Source organism: Trichoderma evansii (genome assembly GCF_050947405.1).
Source record: "Trichoderma evansii strain SZMC 28006 chromosome Unknown GGI43scaffold_21, whole genome shotgun sequence".
NCBI classification, from domain to species: Eukaryota; Fungi; Ascomycota; class Sordariomycetes; order Hypocreales; family Hypocreaceae; genus Trichoderma; species Trichoderma evansii.
The window spans coordinates 550,900-570,108 of record NW_028145185.1 but is presented as its reverse complement, the minus strand read 5'-3'; the positions used below and the strand labels follow the sequence as shown (position 1 = coordinate 570,108).

Here is a 19,209-nt window from a genome sequence, read left to right as displayed (position 1 = left end):
ACGAACTATCCGACAGATGGTTTTTCAAATCGACCTACTTACTATATTCAGATAGTAGTAGTCAATTCAACACTATTATTAATCACTATTAGATCCTGATCAAGGCTGGGAAATGAGGCATTTGTCCAGAGATGTTCTGTGATTCATCATACTAGAACATCAAGTTATATGCATTTAGAGTATGGGGCAGTGAGATCTATGCCATGGTGCATCAGATAGGGTCTATGACAGAATATAGCCCCCAGTGTTCAAGAAGGGTAAAGAATTACCATATATGGGCAGCTGATATAAGCAACTTTGGATGAATAGAATGTAGTATAAGCTCTTTTAACGCTTGTACGCTGTTGGGCACTCGTGTGCACAAATGCGGGTCGCAGTGCCTGATGCACGTGGCATCAAGGTTACATACATGTGATATCTCCAAGGATTATGTTGGCTGTGTGAGATGGTACTACTATTACGGCTTCCCTAAAAATAGGAATGTTATTGACGATACGGAGTAAATATCGTTGATATATACAGTGTTTTACTTTTACTTTTTGGATGTTGAAAAATGGAGGCTTTTATACTGGCAAACGCGAAATGGCTACCCTAGATGCCTCTTAGTATACTGTTGGTTTATGAATAAATATCCTTTTCTGAAATGGTAAATAGCTAAAGATGAATAATAATAAAAAAAAAAAACTCTTTCTCTTTTGCGAAATAGTTCAAAAATTTAATGAGAGAAGAAAAGAAGAAAAAGAAAACATCTCCTTAAGAAATTTAAGTGACAGCTCTCTTACTTTGTTGCATCCATAGATGAGACTTGCTTATGAGACTTGAAAATAGCTGGCAGTAGGTATTACTAAAGCATTCGAGGTTCTTTTGTAAAGGAGACAAGCTGCAATACCTGATCGAGCAGGTGCGTGTTGCTTCTTTGTTGCTGGGGCGTGGCTGATATTGGGCGGTACGTATCTATTTCTACCCTCCTTCCTTTCTATAGAGGGAAGGAGGCCCTTTATATGACAGGTCTTTAGTACTACGTACCTGTCTTGGCGCTTCTTGCCACCGGATTAGGCAGACTGGTCTTATCGTGCAATCTTGGGTCTTTGGTCTCATAAACAACTTCAACATGAATCATGTTTGACTGGCGGATGCAGTAGTGCATTATCTGCGTGTTTGACCCGTCTATTAGGTCCAGAGACAAATTCTGCCTTCATTTCCTTTTCTTCTTCCCTATGACGCATTAGCTGTGGCTGAGGTGGTCGCGATAGGTCTGCAAGTCTCTGCGGCCCAATCTCTGCAACACCCTAGCGCGCATCTACGAAATCTGATTTGCCTTTTGATGTCTGGGCTCTAACACAAGGCAGAGAGTAGGTAAAACAAGACAAGGGCGGTGACATGACGGCAGCACCCGGAATTCTTCCCTAAGCTTACCTGTACGGTGCCCACATGGATCTATTCTGGGCAAGTGGTCGGCACTTTTTTTTTTTTTTTTTTTCGTGGACGTCGGCTCCTAGCAGAATCTCTCGTCATCAGCTACAGTATCACAGCTCCATGCTCCGAAGGCTCACACGCGACACGACTCGGGCCGTTCCTCGTTGGTACAAGTACGAAGAAGTGCTTGTATCAATCGGAGCAAAGGATGTGGGGGAGCTGTATCCGGGCAGACAATCTAGAGAAATCCGTGTGTCGTCCATTACCTAACAAATGTCTGACGCAGACAGACAGACGACCAAGCATGAAGTACAAACCAACCAACGAAACACTTCTCAGCCATCCGTTCGTTTGTCTGCTAGCTGTTCCTCGTGATTCCACGGCCATCTAATGCATCTTCACCATCTGGCATCACATTGCATTTCCGAAGGGTGTGACTCACACAATTCAGCAAATGCGAGATCGCCCGCCTTCGATTCGTTTCTCCCGTGCCAGCACACTGCACGCCTCGGTAGGCTGCAGCGCCGTCCCAAAGTGGCCGTGGACGAAGCTTCCTGTGGCTCACAGGCCTCTGGGCTTCCTGCATGGCGCACAAGAGGGAGTGCCAAAGGGGGGGTTGTGGACGTTAGACTCGAGGCAGCCGCCGCTACGGCTTCGATGCCTTGATGAGCCCTGCTGGTGCGCGGCCAATGGGAATCGCTGGCCGGTGTGTGCGCAGAATCGCGTCGACTCGGGACCGACACTTTTGTGGCTGGGCTTCTCCTCGAGTCTGCGCCGCCGCAAAGGAGCTTCTTTGTCGACCCCTTTTTTAGGTGAGCCAGTGGTGGACTGGCGCCTGGCGCTGCCATCCTTGGCGTTGTAGCAGATACATGAGCCAGTGATGCCGTAAAGAGGCTGCATGGATGAGACCAGATGGCAGCAGAAATCGCTGAGAAATCCCATTCGACAAGTGTCGATTGCGCGTCTAGGACTTTGATGTGATTGCCCGTACTGTCTACTTGTGTGTACTTTGCTGACATGGCGCCACCCTCCATCTCGACTCGTCAACGCTGTCCTGAGCGTTCACTCTGTGGCCGTCGGTGACAGAGTCTTTCTTATGCGCACGCCAGGCGTTACGGCTTCGCCCATCTGTGTGCTCTGTCCAGGCAGGAATTGGTGCCCGTAGCAGCGACTCCCCGGTTCCATCCATTTTGAAATTTCTATTTTATGACTGCAGCCATCCCCCCCTCTTTTCTCCTTTTCTCATCTGTGTTATCAATTTTGCGTTTGTGTGTGTGAGTGTGTGTGTGAACGGGCCTTCTATCTGACGGGCAACCAGACTTGGGCTTGAGATAATAATACCACGTTATTATTCCGCATTCTGCCGGGGGCTGCAAAGAGAAAAAAAAAATCTTTCGTCCCTACCTACTTGATCTTCCTTCTTCCTACTCATCTCTTCCTCGTCATCTTCCTTCTTTCACTCTCGCGCATCATCACTTTCAACCTCCGAAAGCATTTACTCAGCGATCTGGCCCTTGCAGAGCCGACCTACCATACCAGGACGTCCCGATCCATCGTGTGCGGATCTCGCAGACGCACATAGGCATTTGTGCATTCGGGGACACATCTCTCTCAGCTGTTTTTTTCTCCTGCGACGTGCATATTCCGCTGCTCTTCGGTGCATATAGCGCGCTTGGGTTGACGAATGAACCTTGCGTGAAAGCCTCGGTCGCTGTCGCCTTGCTTGTGGCTCGCCCACATCGTTTCGTTTCTGCTTCTGCACCCCTGTCCCCCTCCCAGCGGGCGTTGGGCAGCGTTGCATCCCACTACGATTGGGCAGTCCGTGGCTCCAGAAGTCGAATCAATTTTCGTCTTCGCCTTCTAAAAAAAAAAAAAAAAAAAACTGCATCGCATCATTACCAGCCATGTCTCTCCATCAGCGAGTATCCGCCAATAGCGGGCGGAGGGCCTCCATCTCGCACTCGGCGCCTTTCGGTTTGTCTACCCATAATTCCTTACATGTGCCCAATCGCTCAACCCCATTTGCAGTGACGTCCGATTACGAACAGCGCCTGCTCGACTCCCTCAACACGGCTCATACGGAGCTCAACAAAACCAACTCGGAAAGAGACCGCTATCTAGGCCTCCTCGAACAGGCTAACAAGAAGCTTGCCGAGGTTACAGTCACTAATACCGACCTCAAATCTCAGAACCAGAATTTGAAAGACACCGTCACCTCTCTTCAGGACAGAATCCAGCGCGGTAAGGAAGAAAGCGACAGGCTCAGCTTTGAGAACGATGCTCTGGCACGAGACTATGCCGAGCTTAAGGCCAAGTACAGCAGTCTGTCTCATCAGTTCAATGCACTGAACAGCGCTCCTCCTCCATTCTCCAACAACGCCATCAACGGGTCGATGCCTGAACGCCCCAAGCTCTCTCGCTCCTCTAGCAAGAAGGAACGTAAAGAGGATCGGGATCGTGAGGAGCGCAGCCGGGTCCGGGACAAGGAAAAGTCTCGAGATCGCGAGAAAGAGGATAAGCGCGAGAGGGAGAAGGAAAGTAATAAGGAAAAAGCGAAGGAAAAGGAAAAGAAAGAACACAGAGCTGAAAAGGAAAGACTCTCTCGACGCTTTGAAGAAAGGCGCTTTGAAGAGAGGCGTGCAGTCCCACCTGCACCAGCACCGGCGGCTCCAGCGCCTCCACCTCCACCGATCACAAATCGGCGGAACAGCTTCATCGAGGGCTGGGGCCCCGCCGGCCGAACGTCGTCAGCCTCGGGATCTTCCACTCGGAGTTACACCAACGGACCCCATGTACCCCACGGACCCAACGGGCATATTGGACACAATGGACACAATGGACACACGCAAGTGCCTGCTGTCACACCTGTCAACAAGACGGCCTATGCCAACATTTCCCGGACTGCTACCAACCCAATGACTCCTCGTATCTACAGCGTCGCTGGAAGCACAGCCGCCGTGTTCGATGACGACGGGAGCTACGAAGATGGCAACTACCACGCCTATCCGATCAGCCGTTAAAACATCATTATTCTCTCGGGGCCACTTGCTCTTGCCAGAGCAATGTGGATTACATGAAGAATGGCTTGCTATCCAGACAATGGTATGCAAGCAGCGATTGTTGTGAGGGCTAGTTGCTCTTTCGTTCTGTGGATTGATTTGCTTTGTTTTGCTCTGTTTTATCTGTATTATGGTGTCTCCAATTGGCTTTTTCTTTGACCCTTTCGGCCTTACTTGGCTTTTCTTTGACCCCGGAAACGGCCACACGCAAGATTTCCCTTACGGCCCTGGTTCCACTTCTCCGATACCGCCACCGGGATTTTCAGCGGGGATATCAACCGGCTCTCTGCCGTTCTCAGCCCATAAACAATGGAACTTGGACCAGTCTTTTCTCCGCTTTGCTTTTTACCCACCCGGCTATTCCTTGGCGCCATGCAAATTGGATATTAGCTGCATGGCTGTGTTTGGAGACTGGTATTTTTTGTTGACAGCATCCCAAGCGGGTCAGGATTGATGTGACTCCATGGGTTGCAGTCAACAGTAAATACCAAAGGCGCCTTCTGCTGAGTCGCTAATATCGGCTATGGGTCCGACTTTTTGAGTTGCGCCCTTTCGGCTTACATTACCCTTTCTGTGTTTTTACTTCTCTGGTTTTCCTCTCCTCTTTTTTCATTTTCTTCTCTTACAACTTTCTCTTCCTCTCAACGGCCAATTCTACTCAGCGGCCTATCTTATCCTTATCAATTGTTTTATTGACCTGTGATCGAATTCGTTGTAAGTTGTGGTGCCTTCGTGTTTGGTGCCAGTGTCTCATTCCAGCACACCTGGTCCGCCATCACGCTGCGACTGTTTGTCAACATGAAGCTTTCCCCTTCTCTCTCAGATGACCTTGCTCGTTGGGCAGAGCTACAGCCCGTCTTTTTTACTGGCTCAGCTGCTACTCGTGGTCGCCATGTCAATGTTTCTCCTAAAGGGCTAGATGCGCACTTTTCTGTCTTTGGCCCAAACCAATGCGCCTACATTGATCGCACTGGGTCTGGATGTGAAACAATTTCTCATGCTTACGAAAATGGACGCCTCTGTCTCATGTTCATGAGCTTTGGTCCTTCCCCGCGAATCCTACGACTCTTCTGTCGTGTTACCATCGTGGAGTGGGACCAGCCAGCTTTCCTTGCTCTGATACGCAAGGTTGCCAAGAGCAAGCGAGAGGCTTTTGATGGTGCTCGCGCCGTCATTCTCTGCGATATTTGGCAAGCTCAAACTAGCTGTGGATTTGGCGTACCACGCGTGAAGAAGGGACTTTATAGCCCTGATGGAGATGATGAAGATGGCACTAGCACCCCCAGAGCTATTGACGAAGTCCTCCGCGAGGGGGTCCGGGACGGCGAAAAGCTCGATGAGCTTTCTGTTTTTGAGCAACGGCCCACGCTGGACCACTGGGCTTCCAAGCAAACTGAAGGCAATAAAATGCTGGGCTATCAGGTTACCAATAATATCAGCAGTCTTGATGGGCTTCCTGGGCTGAAAGCGGCACGGCGTGAGGCCGGACAGGTGCTTTGGGTGGGCGACCTGAAGGCCAGGCTGCGAAGGATCGCTTCGGAAGGCGAGGCCGTCGCAGCAGGATTTTTATTAGCGGTAGTGCTTTATTTTGTTTTCGTTGGATTAGATTTACGTGGGATATTTACGGTTATGTTGTAACGTTATGTTATGGTATGAGATAGATGGAGGGATGGGTTGCTTGTGTTTGCCTTTTTTCCTTCTTCCTCTTCGTCATCCTCACCCTTATTCCCCTTCCTCACCTTCTTACTCTGGGTATTTACGATGACGCTTTGTCGATTTCTTTTTGTTATTTTAATGTTATGTTATGTCATGTCATGATTGCTTTTTACCCCCCAAAAAATCTCTTTAGGTAGTCATAGATATATGGAAAATGATCCCTTGCGGGTAACGATGATTAGTTCTGCAACAAAATCGCTGTTTTCCCTCCTCGTAGTTGGGTTTGGATACTCGTGATGTATTGATTTTGGTTGCTGATAAGCCTATTGATCGTTCCCATTGTCCAAATCTGCATCTGCTCGGAGTGGGCATTAGAACTCTCTCATTCACGGGAACGACCATCTTTCACAATTTCGCTAAAGGCATTAAATGAGTGACTTGTAAGGCATTAACACTAAGCATCGAAAACAAACATCCATCCCGAGGATAGGCTCAAGAGACCGCCTCAAGAAAGGTGCTTGTCATTCGCTATTGCATATTTCCAAACTAATGGTATAGATAGCTTTGGCTGATCATCTCCGTCCACCACGCTGGCGGTTTTATCTCCCCAAGAATGCACACGCATTTTTACTTTACAGTCTATCTCCCCTCTCATGCTTACTTTGGTCGAAGATATATATGTGTATTCATATATCGCTTGAGTCAAAATCAAAATCATCCCGTGAACAAGGACTTTAGCGACGTTTTCCAAAATATTTGTCGCAGGGCAGTAGGTTATGCCCTCTTTTCGACGGCTTGATGGACCGGTTCCAGGTTGCAAACACGTGGTTGGGGGCCTTTCAAGAGGGTTTCTTTGCGCTTCCAGTGACGGATTCTTTGATTTCTGATAGTACTATGCGCTGTTCGGAATCAAGGGCTCATATAGATCGCTGCTTTGGTGAATTCACTTGGACGCTGGCTATTTTCCTTTTACATGAGGAAGACAATTCAGCGGAGCCAGTTTGAGATTCTCCAACGGGGGAAGGATGTTCACTGCGCTGACGGGTTCGCTGAGATCAAAATCGGAATGATAATGGAAGGCGTCGAAAGATTTATAAGTCGTGAATCGCTCAGCCACCGCTCGTTGCCGCAATAGGAGTGCCGTTAGTATTAGCAGGCTGGTTGCTGTTGGTATTAGCAGCTCCCTTACCACCCCTTCCACGTCTGCCACGCCCGCTGCTTGAGCTCTTCTCGGGAGCAGCGTTATTACTGGTGGCGTTGGATGGGGCGGCAGAGGCAGCGGCATTGCCGCTACCAGAAGAAGCCGGAGCAGGCTTCTTATCCTTGCGCTCGAGAACCTGAACAGTTCCCTGTGCAACGGAAATGGGGCTGGCAGAGATAGCCTTAGCAAGGCCGGAGTGGTCTGCAAAATCCACGTACGCGAAGCCCTTGCGCTTGTCTACCTCGATAAACGTGACGGTGCCGAATACCTCTAGGGCTTGCTTCAACACAGGCTCAGTGATGCCCTGAGAAGAGTTGGCGTGTTTAACAAAGCCACGAGTGGCGTTGGAGGCTGATGCCGCGGTAGATTTCTTTTGAGATCCTGAAGATTTGGCAGCGCCCTTTTGGCCACTTACTGCATTGGTTGCTGACTTGGAGCTATTTTGTTGAGTGGCAGATGCGGCCTCAGCAGTAGGTTTGGGTGAATCTGCGTCATTGTTGGCAGCAGGCTTCTTCTTAAGGATCACAGGCGGAGTAGTGGTTGCATTTTGCCCAGATTTTTCCGACGTCTTAGTCTTTTCAGCGTTTTTGCCGCTGCGAGTCTTACGCGCTGGCTGTTGGCTCTTGGAAGAGCTATTTGTCGATTGCTGAGCTTTACTAGACGCCTGGACACTGCTCGATTCTACTGGAGCCGACGTAGAGGATGACTGGCTTTCCTTTGCTGCCCCGGATGATTCCTTATTCTCTTCGGTGGTGGTCGTCTTAGAGTTAGATTCGGCTTTAGCAGCATCTTGTCGGGCTCGCCGATAGGCACTACCTGGACTGAGACCAAGATCTCGCTGCAACATGCGGGCGGCGATGGAGACACCAGCGCGGCGACTTTTAGGAGTTGGTGCTTCTGTGGCGGTCGTCTGGCTTGCGGCTGGTTTGGCTGCTTCGGCAGATTGTTCGGCAGTAGCAGCCTTCTTGGTGAGAATCTTAACAGGTTCTTTGGGAGCGGCCTTTTCAGATTTGGAACTTTTGCTCTCTTTGCCCTTCTTCTTTGAGCCCTCTTCTTCCTTAGACGCAGATTTTCCCTTAGTTGCCGTGGCTTCTCTAGAGTGTTTGGCGCTCTTAGCAGCAGCAGCTTCTTTAAGCTTATTTGCCTTCTTTTCCTTTAGATACTCAATCAATGGGGTAGTGGTGACTTTAGTTTCGGCTGCATCCTCGACCTCCTCCTCAGTAACCTCCTTTGGCTGCACTGGGTTAGCGAGACCTTCAAGAAAGGCCATGAACTCTGGGTCTTGATCGATAGTTCCTTGACGAGCATCGACACGCTTCTTATTTCCGGGAACCTTTTTGTAGATGGAAATTTCCAAGGAAGGGGGCCCAATAAGAGAAGGGCTGGTAAAGGTGGATCTGGCGTCCTCCCATGTCGCATTTCGAACGATATCGCTCAGCGGCATGATATAGTCCTTGCGCATCACATGTAGATATGCTCTAGCAGGCCGTGATGGTTTTGAAATCCTTGCGTTGCCAATGTTAGTGTCACAAAGGGAGTGTGAAAGAGAGGGAGAGGGTATCTGGCTATGATATCCTGAGGACATACTCATTGCAAACCTTGCCTGGAGCGTAAGAAAACCAATCAACCTTGCCATTGCCCACTCCCCATTCAGAACCCAAGATGGAGATGAATTCGGCCTCAGTCATGCCGGGAGGTAGGCGGCGGATGATGATCTTTTCACCTTCATGAGGCGTCTTGGTCTTGGGAGCCTTTGTTGATTCCGCATCATGGGTGCCCCGAGCTTCACTTTGCTTCTCAGCCGTGCCCTTGCCCTTGTTAGGACGAGAGGCGCCGCCCTCGGCAGTGATTTTGTTCTGCGTAAAGCGACGTATCAGTTAACCATGCCGGACGAGCATCTCATATCACCTCTCACCTTGGCAGACTCATTTGCCGCGGCGGAAGCCGCCCCGTTTGTCCTGCGAGACAGGACCTGCGGTGCTTGGGTCGACATTGTGCATATCGTAAAGATTTTGAGAGATGCAACGTCAGGGTTCTAATGACGCATGTGCGAGCATAAAAGTGTCTCGGCCAGCCACGGTTTTTGAGGCCTGGGACAGAGATAGGCAGATAGGGTCAAATGAGTCGCAGCCTTCCGTCATATGAGAAAGCGTGGGCCCACTAAATGGCTGCGTATTGAATGCTGGAATATAAAAAGTAATTTCGTACCAGAAGCAGACGGAGTTAGTGCCGGCTTATTCGAGCCTTTCTGTGGCGAAGATGCGGTTGACCTAATATGGAGCGGTCACGTGCAGCCGTCTAGAGGGAGAGTCGGTGATGGAATGAGGAATTGCTGTTTCCGCTTTTCTGTTGGTATAACTGCGTTACATACGTAACACCACCTGAATTAAGAAAAACAAGAGCGTAGATGAATTCATTTATACGGCTGTATTTTTAGAGTAAGTAATAACGAATAGCTTTTTACATACTCTTGCTATTCATAATAGGCATCTTTGCACAGTATCGTTCATATGAGCATTATAGGCACTAAAACAAACGACAAGCGCAGCGGCAGCCATCACAAGGCGCTACAGCGAGTGCACAGGCCCCTCCGAGAAAGATCCGGCGCCTGGCTCCCGCTGAAGCGCAGCCCCTGGCGCCCTGAAACCACAAGCGTTGAGAGGCCAACCCCACCAAGCGAAGCCCTCAATCGCCGTCATCTTTGACCCGCTGATAAAGCATCATCCCTTCCACGCACTGGCATCGCGTTGGGCTGAATCAACCCAGCCGTTGCGCCGTTGCCATATTTCGATCCCCAAGATGACGGCAAACGTACCTCGACCCGGCCCTGCCAACCTAGGGCCCAATGCCGGCCTGGATGAGTGGCTGGAGGAGGCCAAGCAGTGTCACTATCTGCCTGAGCGAGCAATGAAGGAGCTGTGCGAAAAGGTCAAGGAGATCTTGATGGAGGGTATGGAGCCATCACCTACAACTGAACCTTTGTGATGCTGTCGCTGGAAGCAGGCGAGATGGAAGAACATGGAGGCGCTGACATGATGAGTCCCGCAGAGTCCAACATCCAGCCCGTCTGCACACCCGTCACCGTATGCGGCGACATCCACGGCCAGTTCTACGACTTGCTCGAGCTTTTCCGCGTTGCCGGCGGCATGCCGGGCGAGACTGACGTGCAGGCGCCGAAGTCTATGACCGCGGTCATCACATCGGAGGACATCGAGCCCCCGACCGAAATCACAAACCCGAAGCTGAGGAAGAAGCTAAAGTCCCCCGGAGGCGGGGCCGGCTCGGGTGACGCTGATGAAGACGAGGACGCAGAGGAAGAGCCGCAGGGAGGCAACGATGTGCCCGCGGTCAATACAGTTACATCTTCGCAGAGCGCGGAGACTCGCTTCGTGTTTCTTGGAGACTACGTCGATAGAGGATACTTTAGCTTGGAGGCGTTTACATTGCTCATGTGCTTGAAAGCAAAGTACGATACCATCAACGCCTTTTGTTCTGCTCTTTTCTTGCCGAATAACCCCCCTGGTGCTGATACTAACATTGGTATAGATACCCAGACCGCATTGTTCTCGTCAGAGGTAACCACGAATCGCGCCAGATCACACAAGTGTACGGCTTCTACGAAGAGTGCCAGCAAAAATACGGCAATGCATCCGTATGGAAGGCGTGCTGCCACGTTTTTGACTTCCTCGTTCTCGCAGCCATAGTTGATGGCGAGCTTCTTTGCGTTCATGGCGGCTTGAGCCCCGAGATTCGGACTATAGATCAGATTCGAGTCGTTGCACGTGCCCAGGAAATTCCTCATGAGGGTGCTTTCTGTGACCTTGTATGGTCAGATCCTGACGACATAGATACGTGGGCGGTGAGCCCAAGAGGAGCGGGGTGGTTGTTTGGAGATAAAGTTGCTACAGAGTTTAACCACGTCAACGGCTTGAAGTTGATTGCGAGAGCGCATCAACTGGTAAACGAGGGATACAAAGTGAGTTTGACTTTTCCCTGCGCCTTTTCTTCTTCTTATATGAGGATGCTAATGCTCTGGAACCTAGTATCATTTCGACGAGAACTCTGTCGTAACAGTGTGGTCAGCTCCTAACTACTGCTACCGATGTGGCAATGTCGCATCAATAATGACGGTAGACAACGATTTGGCCCCCAAGTTTAGCATATTCTCTGCTGTACCAGATGACCAGAGACATGTGCCCGCAAGCAGGAGATCGCCGGGCGACTACTTTTTGTGATTGGGTAGACTATGAAGACAGATGAAACGTAAGAGAGTAGAGAGTATACCTTAGATTGGGCTGAGTTGGGTTGGGTTTTTGCATGTAAACTAGCACACGGGTTGAGATATCCATGAATTTGAAGAATCGACAATGCATTAGGATTATAGGTAGGATGGGCCGGGGATCTGGCTAGCGGAAACGAACAGCAGTGATGATTTTTTTAGAAATAAAATAAAAAAAATTGATAAAGAAATTTTATTGCCCTGCCTTATTGCTTTGATGGTTTAAATTGGTCCAGCTATTCAGAAGCTGGCGGTGCTGAAACTACGTTCATGCTGCTAGCATTATGAAAAGTGTAGATGGGCAGGCAAAAACTAAGCTTTTGAATATTTTCTTCTTTTGTTGCCTTCCACCTCACTGACAACAACTACGGTTCAACATACCTTGCGCAAATTTACAAAGAATAAGAGTCTTTATATATCTCAACTTAAATCTATAATTCGACGCACGCACTGTATTTAGCTTTCAAATCGATGGCGGCTCGGCAGCTGGACGACAAAAGTTCGCACAGAAAGCCCAAGCCACGCTCACGGCCCGTCAACCCCATCACTGCGGCAATACAAAGCTGGATCCCTGGATCTCTTCTTCTTTTGGATTCTGCCGATCACGATTTGCGAACTGAGAGTCTTATAAACTCTGCGCCTAAACGCTTTACGATCTATGAGCCTCTCGCCTTGCTCCCGACTGGCAGCTTCACAAGCGAAGCGTGGACCTCTGTCCTGCGGGCTTGTGATGAAGCTGCCTGTAATTCATTATGGCAATCCATCTTACAAGAAATTTCCAAAACTGGGCAGGGAGTTGTGACGCATTTGGCTGTTAATGAGGGCATACCACTGCACAAGGACGGAGAAGACAATGAGAATGTGCGAAGAAGCCCAAGCGGGCTTAAAATGCTCTTTGGGGATTTTGGACCTTCGGAAGGTGTGGGCGAGAACCCTACAAAGAGTGACTTTGAAGACGCCTTTTGGGTTGGGACCAAGCAAAATGGGATACTCCAGACGTGGGCGCCGAGATGGACCATGTTTTCTCGTGGGAACGTGAAGGAAAAGGCAAGGGTGCTGGGATTCAAGCTCCCTTTGGTCAAGGGAAGTGGAAAAGAAGAAGAGCAAAGCTGGGCAGTTGATTTGTATGCCGGCATTGGATACTTTGTGTTCTCTTATGCGGCATTAGGAATGAGGGTTTTGTGCTGGGAGATTAATCCCTGGAGCGTCGAAGGCCTTCGACGAGGTGCTTTGGCTAATAAGTGGAGTGTCAAAGTCATTGAAGGAGATGATTTGTTACTACCGGTGGAACAGCTCCTGGCTGGAGGAGAGAAGATTATTGTCTTTCTGGAGAGCAATGAGAAGGCGTTGGGGCGGATTGGAAAGATACAAAAGACGGGACTCGCCAGGAACATCGAGCACGTCAATGGCGGATTCTTACCCACATGTGAGCCGGTCTGGAGAAGCGCCTGGGAAGCGACGAAGCTGGCTCCAGAAGCATGGCTGCATTTACATGAGAATGTCGGAGTTTATGACATTGAATCCCGACGGAGATCAATTCAAGAGGCGTTTGAAACGTGGGCTGCTTCGGAGGCAAGTCCAAGGACTCCGACGGTCGAGCACGTTGAGCAAGTCAAGACGTTTGCGCCAGGAGTTTGGCATTGCGTCTTTGACGTTCGTATTACAGGCGCTAGTATATCTAATAATGGTACATGAACAATATGTTTACATCAACTTCATATCTCGGCATCGTCGTCTCTCATTGTATGTCAGGATTTCATCTGGTCCCTTCCCAGCATCGTTGGAAGAATCGCACATCTCGATAATGTGTGCCCACTTAAAATCATCTCTTCTCACATCTTTTAATTGACCCGCAGAAATTTCTTGGGAATATTCTCCTCTATGATGGCCATCTGGTCCATCTTCTCAAGCTTCTCCTCTTCCTCTTCCATCTGCTCGTGTTTCCGGAAATGCTCAATATCTTCCGGATGGTTCAAGTCCTCCAATTTGGAGTTCTCATCATGATACTTCTCCCAATGGTGAATCTCATATTCGTATTCGTCGTCTCCGTGGTGGCCCGGACCTGTGCCCATATCCGGAAGCGTCTTGCCTTGTGCGATGTAGTCGAGCCACTCGTCGCGGCTGACGACGCCGTCGCGATTCTGGTCCATGAGGTCGAGCAGCTGGCGCAGGATATCGTCGCGGCGTTCCCAGGAGACCTTCCTGTTGGAGTCGTCCATAAGACCGTAGGTGCGGAGGAGCTCTTCGCCTTTCCAGTAGCCGTCGCTGTCGTAGTCATGGAGGGTGAAAAAGGAGGCCGCGTCCCAGCCGTCGACGTGGTGTTCCTCTGTCCGTAAATCCCTCTGTTAGGAATATGACACCAAATACAGACATTTGATATGATCAAGGTGGTTCTGAAAGCTTACCGGCCATGTGTTTCGTCATCCAGTTGGCGTTTGCATCGACAATTGGTTTCTGGGAGTGGGAGCCATGGGCAATGGCCAGGCCTGCAATAGCAGAGCAGAGGAGGAACGCTCTCATGGTGTCGCGTGAGAGAGGGAATTGATTAAGTGATTGTATGATGAAAGAAGGAAAAGTTGAGACGCAATGCGACAAGATGCGATGCAATGTAAAGACCGGCGCAACAAATATGCTCTTCTTCTTTGGATGTCAATGGGAGGACGTCGAGTGGAGGAGAGGTGGCCACCGTAGAGCCACAGTGATAGCGGCATCACTAACGGCGGTGACTCTAGGCCCTGGCTTTAGTGGCGGGGGTGGTCGCAAACAGGGGAGCGCCCACTAAAGTAAGTTGCCGCATTAGGCTTATCTACCTAGAATGGATGCGACACCTTGTTACCATTATCATAAAGTGTTTTACAATGTCGTATTACGACTTGATTGGCTTCTATGAAAAATCGCGGTAAAGCTGACATGGAGCAATAAGCCATGAGTGAAAATTAATACTTGGAACATTAACGCGATAATACTCTGCTTTGTTCCGTACCTGGCTAATACCAAAAGGCTGTCTATCAGCTGAACCCCGTGATCTCGCGTTTCCCGCCATGCCCCGCCTCGCGTCTGTCTTGTAGATTTAAACTGATAGCGAGTAAGAGAGCCAGCATCTTAAACTAGGATACTACGTATCTACACCCGATAATAGCGAGCATCAGCGCAATCACAATGAGTAAGCAAGTCGAGCTCGCTCTTGTCTCGTTGATGCCAACGTATGGCTCCGATCTCCCCACGTCCCTGGTCGAGTCTGCGAGCTCCCTGCTGGCCCAATCTCGACATCTAGCCAGCACATTGAAGGCGGATGAGGAGATTGCCCGTCTCTATGCTTGTGCCCACATTGCCTGCAGCCGGTAACTAGCATCTGCCGAACCACTTGTGAAGTTGTCGGACCCTAATCAGTTGCAATCGCGGTAGACTCAAGATTACACTAGATCTCCCGACAATTGAACCACGACCGCCAATACCGCCTCGAGTATACAAGAAATTATATACACATCTTGACAATATCCTTCCCAACCCATCGGCAAGCGGTCGTAGAACGCGAAATGGAAGCTCTAGACAGCGAGATGCTGGTGAATCGCCGGCCCGACCTCTTCCCTCAAGGCCCGAGCCCAGCAAGGACAGCAGTCTTGCCCAATTCAGAAAAAAGTCCGACTTGGATACGAAAACAGCATTAAAAACAGACCGGCAAGCGCATTCAAGCGTTAGAGAGTCGGATATATATCCCTGGGTCCAGCCCGTCATCCGACATCTATGCGCTGAACCTGGACACAAGAAACTAGCACCGTCCATGCTGGCGGGCATGGAATCGATTTTACTACCTGGAGGGCGAAAAACAAAGGACGAGTGGGCGTTGGATCACGTAACTGCGTTATGTGCAGCTGTTATTTTCTTTGTCGCAATGCGAGTTAGGGATATTGATCAAGATCAAGCTGTCCAGCCTGAAAATTATGTTCCTACTCGCACTGAGATTCTCGGACAGCTGAGTCGGGCACGTCAAGATATTACAGTTGAAGGAATAGAGCCGGATGCCCTCTGGGAAGGCTGGGTCGATATTGCCGACGACGACTTTGATGCTGCGGTATCAAGGGTCCGCGAAAACAGTTGGCTTGAAGCCGATTGGTACGATGGCATTGCAGATGTTATCAGTATGACCCTCCAACAGGATGGCGACGTGATCGGGAATCAATATGAGGATGGCGGGCTGCAAGGTCAGCAGCAGAGAGCAGATACCATGTTCCAAGAGAAGTATGATTATTTAAGTGAAAGCCGCAGAGCAGAGTACCAGACGTGGAAGACGGCCATATTAGCGCGGATTTCAATGTTGTCTGCAGACACAGGTGGAAGAGATGATACCCAATGAACAGTTCAAAGCGTCAATTGATTATACACATTAAGATGGCAAGATGATTATATACAGAATTTCCTACCTCGATTTAATGTACATGCACTCCGTATCCAAATGCATACTGCGTAGATCCCTCAGGCCAGTTTGCCTGGGACAAAGGGGTGTCCTGCACTCAGTCCTCCGTCGACAGCCCAAGCCTGTCCATTTATATAGCTGGACTCATCGCTGCCCAGGAATAGCACTACACGGGCAACCTCATCAGCATGTCCACCCCGCCTTGTCGGGTTCAGCTGGCCAATCTTTTTCTCATTGCCACGGGCGCGCGCAGCTTCATACACAGGCGCAGTCATGCCGGTCTCAATGATGCCGGGGCAGATGGCATTTATGCGGACACCAGTGCCCGTAAGCTGGTAGGACAATGTCTGGGCGAGGGAGACAACTCCGGCTTTGGAAGATGAGTAGGGGGTGCTGCCGGCGTTGGAGCGCAGGCCGGCAACAGAGGCGGTGCCGATGATGCTTCCGCTGGGCTTGGGTTTCTGTGAAGAAGTTTTCTTCATCGCTGGGGCGGCGTATTTGGTAGCGAGGAAAACGCTGTTAGTTTTGGTTAGTTTCTGGTAAAATGTTGATGTTGAAAATTTCTGTTTAAATGAGAGAAACATACCTGAGAGTGTTGACCTTGTGAACGTTCATGAAATCCTCAGCGCTGATATCAGTGAAGATTACGTTGGGGCCTGTAATTCCGGCGTTGGCAAAGAAGACATCAAGGCGGCCGTAACGTTCCATCGCATCGTCTACGACGGCCTTGACTTTGGCCTCATCCGCAGCATCAAACTGGCGCGTTTGTATCTCGACAGTGGGATACAGCTGGTTAATCTCCTTCTTGTGAGTCTCAAGGTTTGATGCGTCAAAATCGCAAAGGTAGATTGCTCGGGCGCCGCTTTCGGCGAACTGATGAGCTGTGGCCCGGCCAATGCCAAGGGCAGAGTTGGCGCCTGTGAAGAGATATTAGAAAAGCGCTTAGAATTGAGCTTGTCATACACCTTCACTTTCGGGGGTTCTGTGAAAGGGGACCTTGGAGTGAGGCGTTACGTACCAGTGATGATGACGACCTTGTCTTGGGCTCGAGGCTTGCTGGATCCGGCCGCAACCTTGGTAATGGGAGGGAGTTGAGAAGACATGGTGAGTGAGAAGAGGTTGCACAAAAGACGGTGGGTGTTGTGGCTGCGTGTAACTCTACCCAATGCAGTTGAACGCGTCAGAGTAGACTGAGGGAGTAAAGTATATTTGGAAAGGAAAAAAAGTTGATGGATGAAGGCTGGACTGTGACTCCAAAAAGAAAATAACGTAAGATGATGTGTTGAAAGTTGTCTACGGTAAGACGCAGCGAAGTTGCATAGAAGCTCGCTATAAGCTCATATCCATATCCGGGGAACAGAGAGACTCCGCCAAGGTGCCGAGGCACAGCCATTGGCGGCCGAGGACTAAGGCTGGTTGAGCGCGATTCGGTGTGGAGCTTGGATTCCCCCCGCATGCTTAAACGGTCTACAAGGATCAGATCTTGCGATGTTAGTGGGGAGAGGAGCCCCGAGATGTGTCTTTGTTTTTGACGAGATACGTGCGTAGCAATGTCTAAAGCTGTAATTGGGATGATGAACTAGAGGCAAGACCTGCTGTTCTCTTGAGGTAGAGCATCAGCCTCAGGCACCTAGAAGAGGTACCTTCGTAACGGTTGTAGGTAAACCCGTCTCGGACCTGTAGAAATCTAGAACTACTGGTACTCCGTATGTTGTTTATTCATCCTTGTTCCACGCCTTAGCTATGTACAATTGAACTGAGCTGGATTTATGTTCCAGATACGAGATTACCTAGTCTGAGAAACCAATGCGTTGGCTGGACCCCAATTGGCTCCCTGAAGGTCAATCGTGCATAACAATGGCGAGTGCCGTCTATCTCATTGGATTTCCACAGCTCTGTACAGCTTCTTCATGCAAGGGCGACTCATTTTATCGTCGCTCCAATCATATTTGTCTTCTACGAGCTCAGCTGACCAGGCTCTTCTAGGATGGAGCATCCAGACACCGATCCCGTATTGAGCCTACACTGGGGTTTACAGCATATACTCTAAGCTAGCGTTGTGCTCTCCTTGCTGCAACTACACCATTCAGAAGCCCAACACTTGTTCTCAGGCCCTCTTCGAATCTTTTGTCACACCGCTGGAGGATTGTGGTTGTGCGCCCCGGCGACGGTTCTACGCATAGGCCTGTGACTCGGTCGCGTAAGCCAAGCTCTGTATACGGACGCCTTGCATCGTTCTTGGGGCCACGACGTGAGAGCGCCAGCTCTCATAGGGTATATCTCCGCCCGTATTCAGCTAGGCCTTTTGATAAAGAAAGCGTATTTGGTTCGGCCCCCGACAGAGTGAGCGAGGAAAAACGCAGCCGAAGATGTCACATATCTTCTTTTTCTCCTTCTCTTCCTCTTCCGTTTTGGTCACCATGGCATGACGAAGCTTTTCTTAGCTAAAACCTCAAAAGGTCTACCTTCCATTGCTAACTATTAGTGAAAGCGAGTTGAGCGAATACGAAGGTTGTCTTGGCTGCCTGAGAGCCTTTTTGTCTACTTGTTTACACCAGCACGCAAGTTCTAAGATCTCCACGACGCCATCTAGCCGCTTGGGCGGCTACACCTCTACACGATAAACTTGAGTCTCTCCACCCATTTCCTCTTGGTGGTGCTGAGTAAAGCAGAGTTATTAGGGACGAGAATGCATTATGGTGGCCATCCTGCACACGGCTTGGTTCCACCGTTCCTCGCTATCTTTTTATTTTTCGGTGATCGGTGGTACCTCATCTTTTTTTTTTCTGTCATCACCCTCAGTCCAGGCCTTGGCAGCATTCTATTTGCATTATCTCTAAGCCAAGCGGCTTCTACCTCACTGATAAAGTGTAGCCCCATAAGGAGCACTGCTTGTCATTAATTTCATCAACAGCTGACCGTACGAAATTGCAAGCGAGCATGCCTTGTAAGTCTTTGTTTGCCAGGCTTCGCCTATCCCCGACACTATTGAATGAATGCCTGTTTATCGCAAACAATGATCATACATGAACTTGGTACATTACGAAATGCGTGGCTAGCTTTGTCCTGCTGCTAACGAATATCTTTGGCTTTTCTTCCCTTTCTTGATTAAGAACAAGTAGAATACATGTCATTTTTTCTTTACTTTGAAGCCAGTGTGAATTTCATTCAAAAGTTCTGAGAG

At 49.6% G+C, this 19,209-nt stretch overlaps 8 protein-coding genes across 8 annotated transcripts; 4 read left to right on the top strand and 4 right to left on the bottom strand.

Moving 5' to 3' along the window:
- Nucleotides 1-1,414: 1,414 nt before the first annotated feature.
- Nucleotides 1,415-3,193, bottom strand: GGI43DRAFT_413830 (uncharacterized protein). The gene has a single exon (XM_083206953.1). The coding sequence runs from the start codon at nt 2,448-2,450 to the stop codon at nt 1,815-1,817; it is 636 nt and encodes a 211-aa protein (XP_083057521.1). The 5' UTR covers nt 2,451-3,193; the 3' UTR covers nt 1,415-1,814.
- On the top strand, nt 2,886-4,521 carry GGI43DRAFT_192822 (uncharacterized protein). The gene is made up of 2 exons (XM_083199972.1): nt 2,886-3,390; nt 3,445-4,521. The coding sequence occupies exons 1-2, from the start codon at nt 3,321-3,323 to the stop codon at nt 4,434-4,436; spliced, it is 1,062 nt and encodes a 353-aa protein (XP_083057520.1). The 5' UTR covers nt 2,886-3,320; the 3' UTR covers nt 4,437-4,521.
- Nucleotides 4,522-5,101: 580 nt separating this feature from the next.
- GGI43DRAFT_192856 (uncharacterized protein) lies at nt 5,102-6,521 on the top strand. Its single transcript, XM_083199973.1, has one exon. It carries the CDS (start codon nt 5,274-5,276, stop codon nt 6,111-6,113), a length of 840 nt encoding a protein of 279 aa, XP_083057519.1. The 5' UTR covers nt 5,102-5,273; the 3' UTR covers nt 6,114-6,521.
- Nucleotides 6,522-7,044: 523 nt separating this feature from the next.
- On the bottom strand, nt 7,045-9,559 carry GGI43DRAFT_192792 (Smg-4/UPF3 family-domain-containing protein). The gene is made up of 3 exons (XM_083199971.1): nt 9,248-9,559; nt 8,920-9,188; nt 7,045-8,837 (listed from the first exon to the last, which is right to left on the bottom strand). Exons 1-3 carry the CDS (start codon nt 9,323-9,325, stop codon nt 7,241-7,243), a joined length of 1,944 nt encoding a protein of 647 aa, XP_083057518.1. The 5' UTR covers nt 9,326-9,559; the 3' UTR covers nt 7,045-7,240.
- Nucleotides 9,560-10,131: 572 nt separating this feature from the next.
- On the top strand, nt 10,132-13,306 carry GGI43DRAFT_424989 (type 2A-related serine/threonine-protein phosphatase SIT4; the record flags this gene model as incomplete). Its single annotated transcript, XM_083208445.1, has 4 exons — nt 10,132-10,282; nt 10,381-10,798; nt 10,879-11,308; nt 12,098-13,306. 4 exons carry the CDS (start codon nt 10,132-10,134, stop codon nt 13,304-13,306), a joined length of 2,208 nt encoding a protein of 735 aa, XP_083057517.1.
- On the bottom strand, nt 13,211-14,341 carry GGI43DRAFT_413820 (nucleobindin SSP120). The gene is made up of 2 exons (XM_083206952.1): nt 14,017-14,341; nt 13,211-13,937 (listed from the first exon to the last, which is right to left on the bottom strand). The coding sequence occupies exons 1-2, from the start codon at nt 14,129-14,131 to the stop codon at nt 13,453-13,455; spliced, it is 600 nt and encodes a 199-aa protein (XP_083057516.1). The 5' UTR covers nt 14,132-14,341; the 3' UTR covers nt 13,211-13,452.
- GGI43DRAFT_413819 (origin recognition complex, subunit 6) lies at nt 14,342-16,003 on the top strand. Its single transcript, XM_083206951.1, has 2 exons — nt 14,342-14,952; nt 15,017-16,003. Exons 1-2 carry the CDS (start codon nt 14,771-14,773, stop codon nt 15,963-15,965), a joined length of 1,131 nt encoding a protein of 376 aa, XP_083057515.1. The 5' UTR covers nt 14,342-14,770; the 3' UTR covers nt 15,966-16,003.
- GGI43DRAFT_413817 (uncharacterized protein) lies at nt 16,004-17,380 on the bottom strand. The gene is made up of 3 exons (XM_083206950.1): nt 17,044-17,380; nt 16,612-16,942; nt 16,004-16,541 (listed from the first exon to the last, which is right to left on the bottom strand). The coding sequence occupies exons 1-3, from the start codon at nt 17,126-17,128 to the stop codon at nt 16,085-16,087; spliced, it is 873 nt and encodes a 290-aa protein (XP_083057514.1). The 5' UTR covers nt 17,129-17,380; the 3' UTR covers nt 16,004-16,084.
- Nucleotides 17,381-19,209: the final 1,829 nt, after the last annotated feature.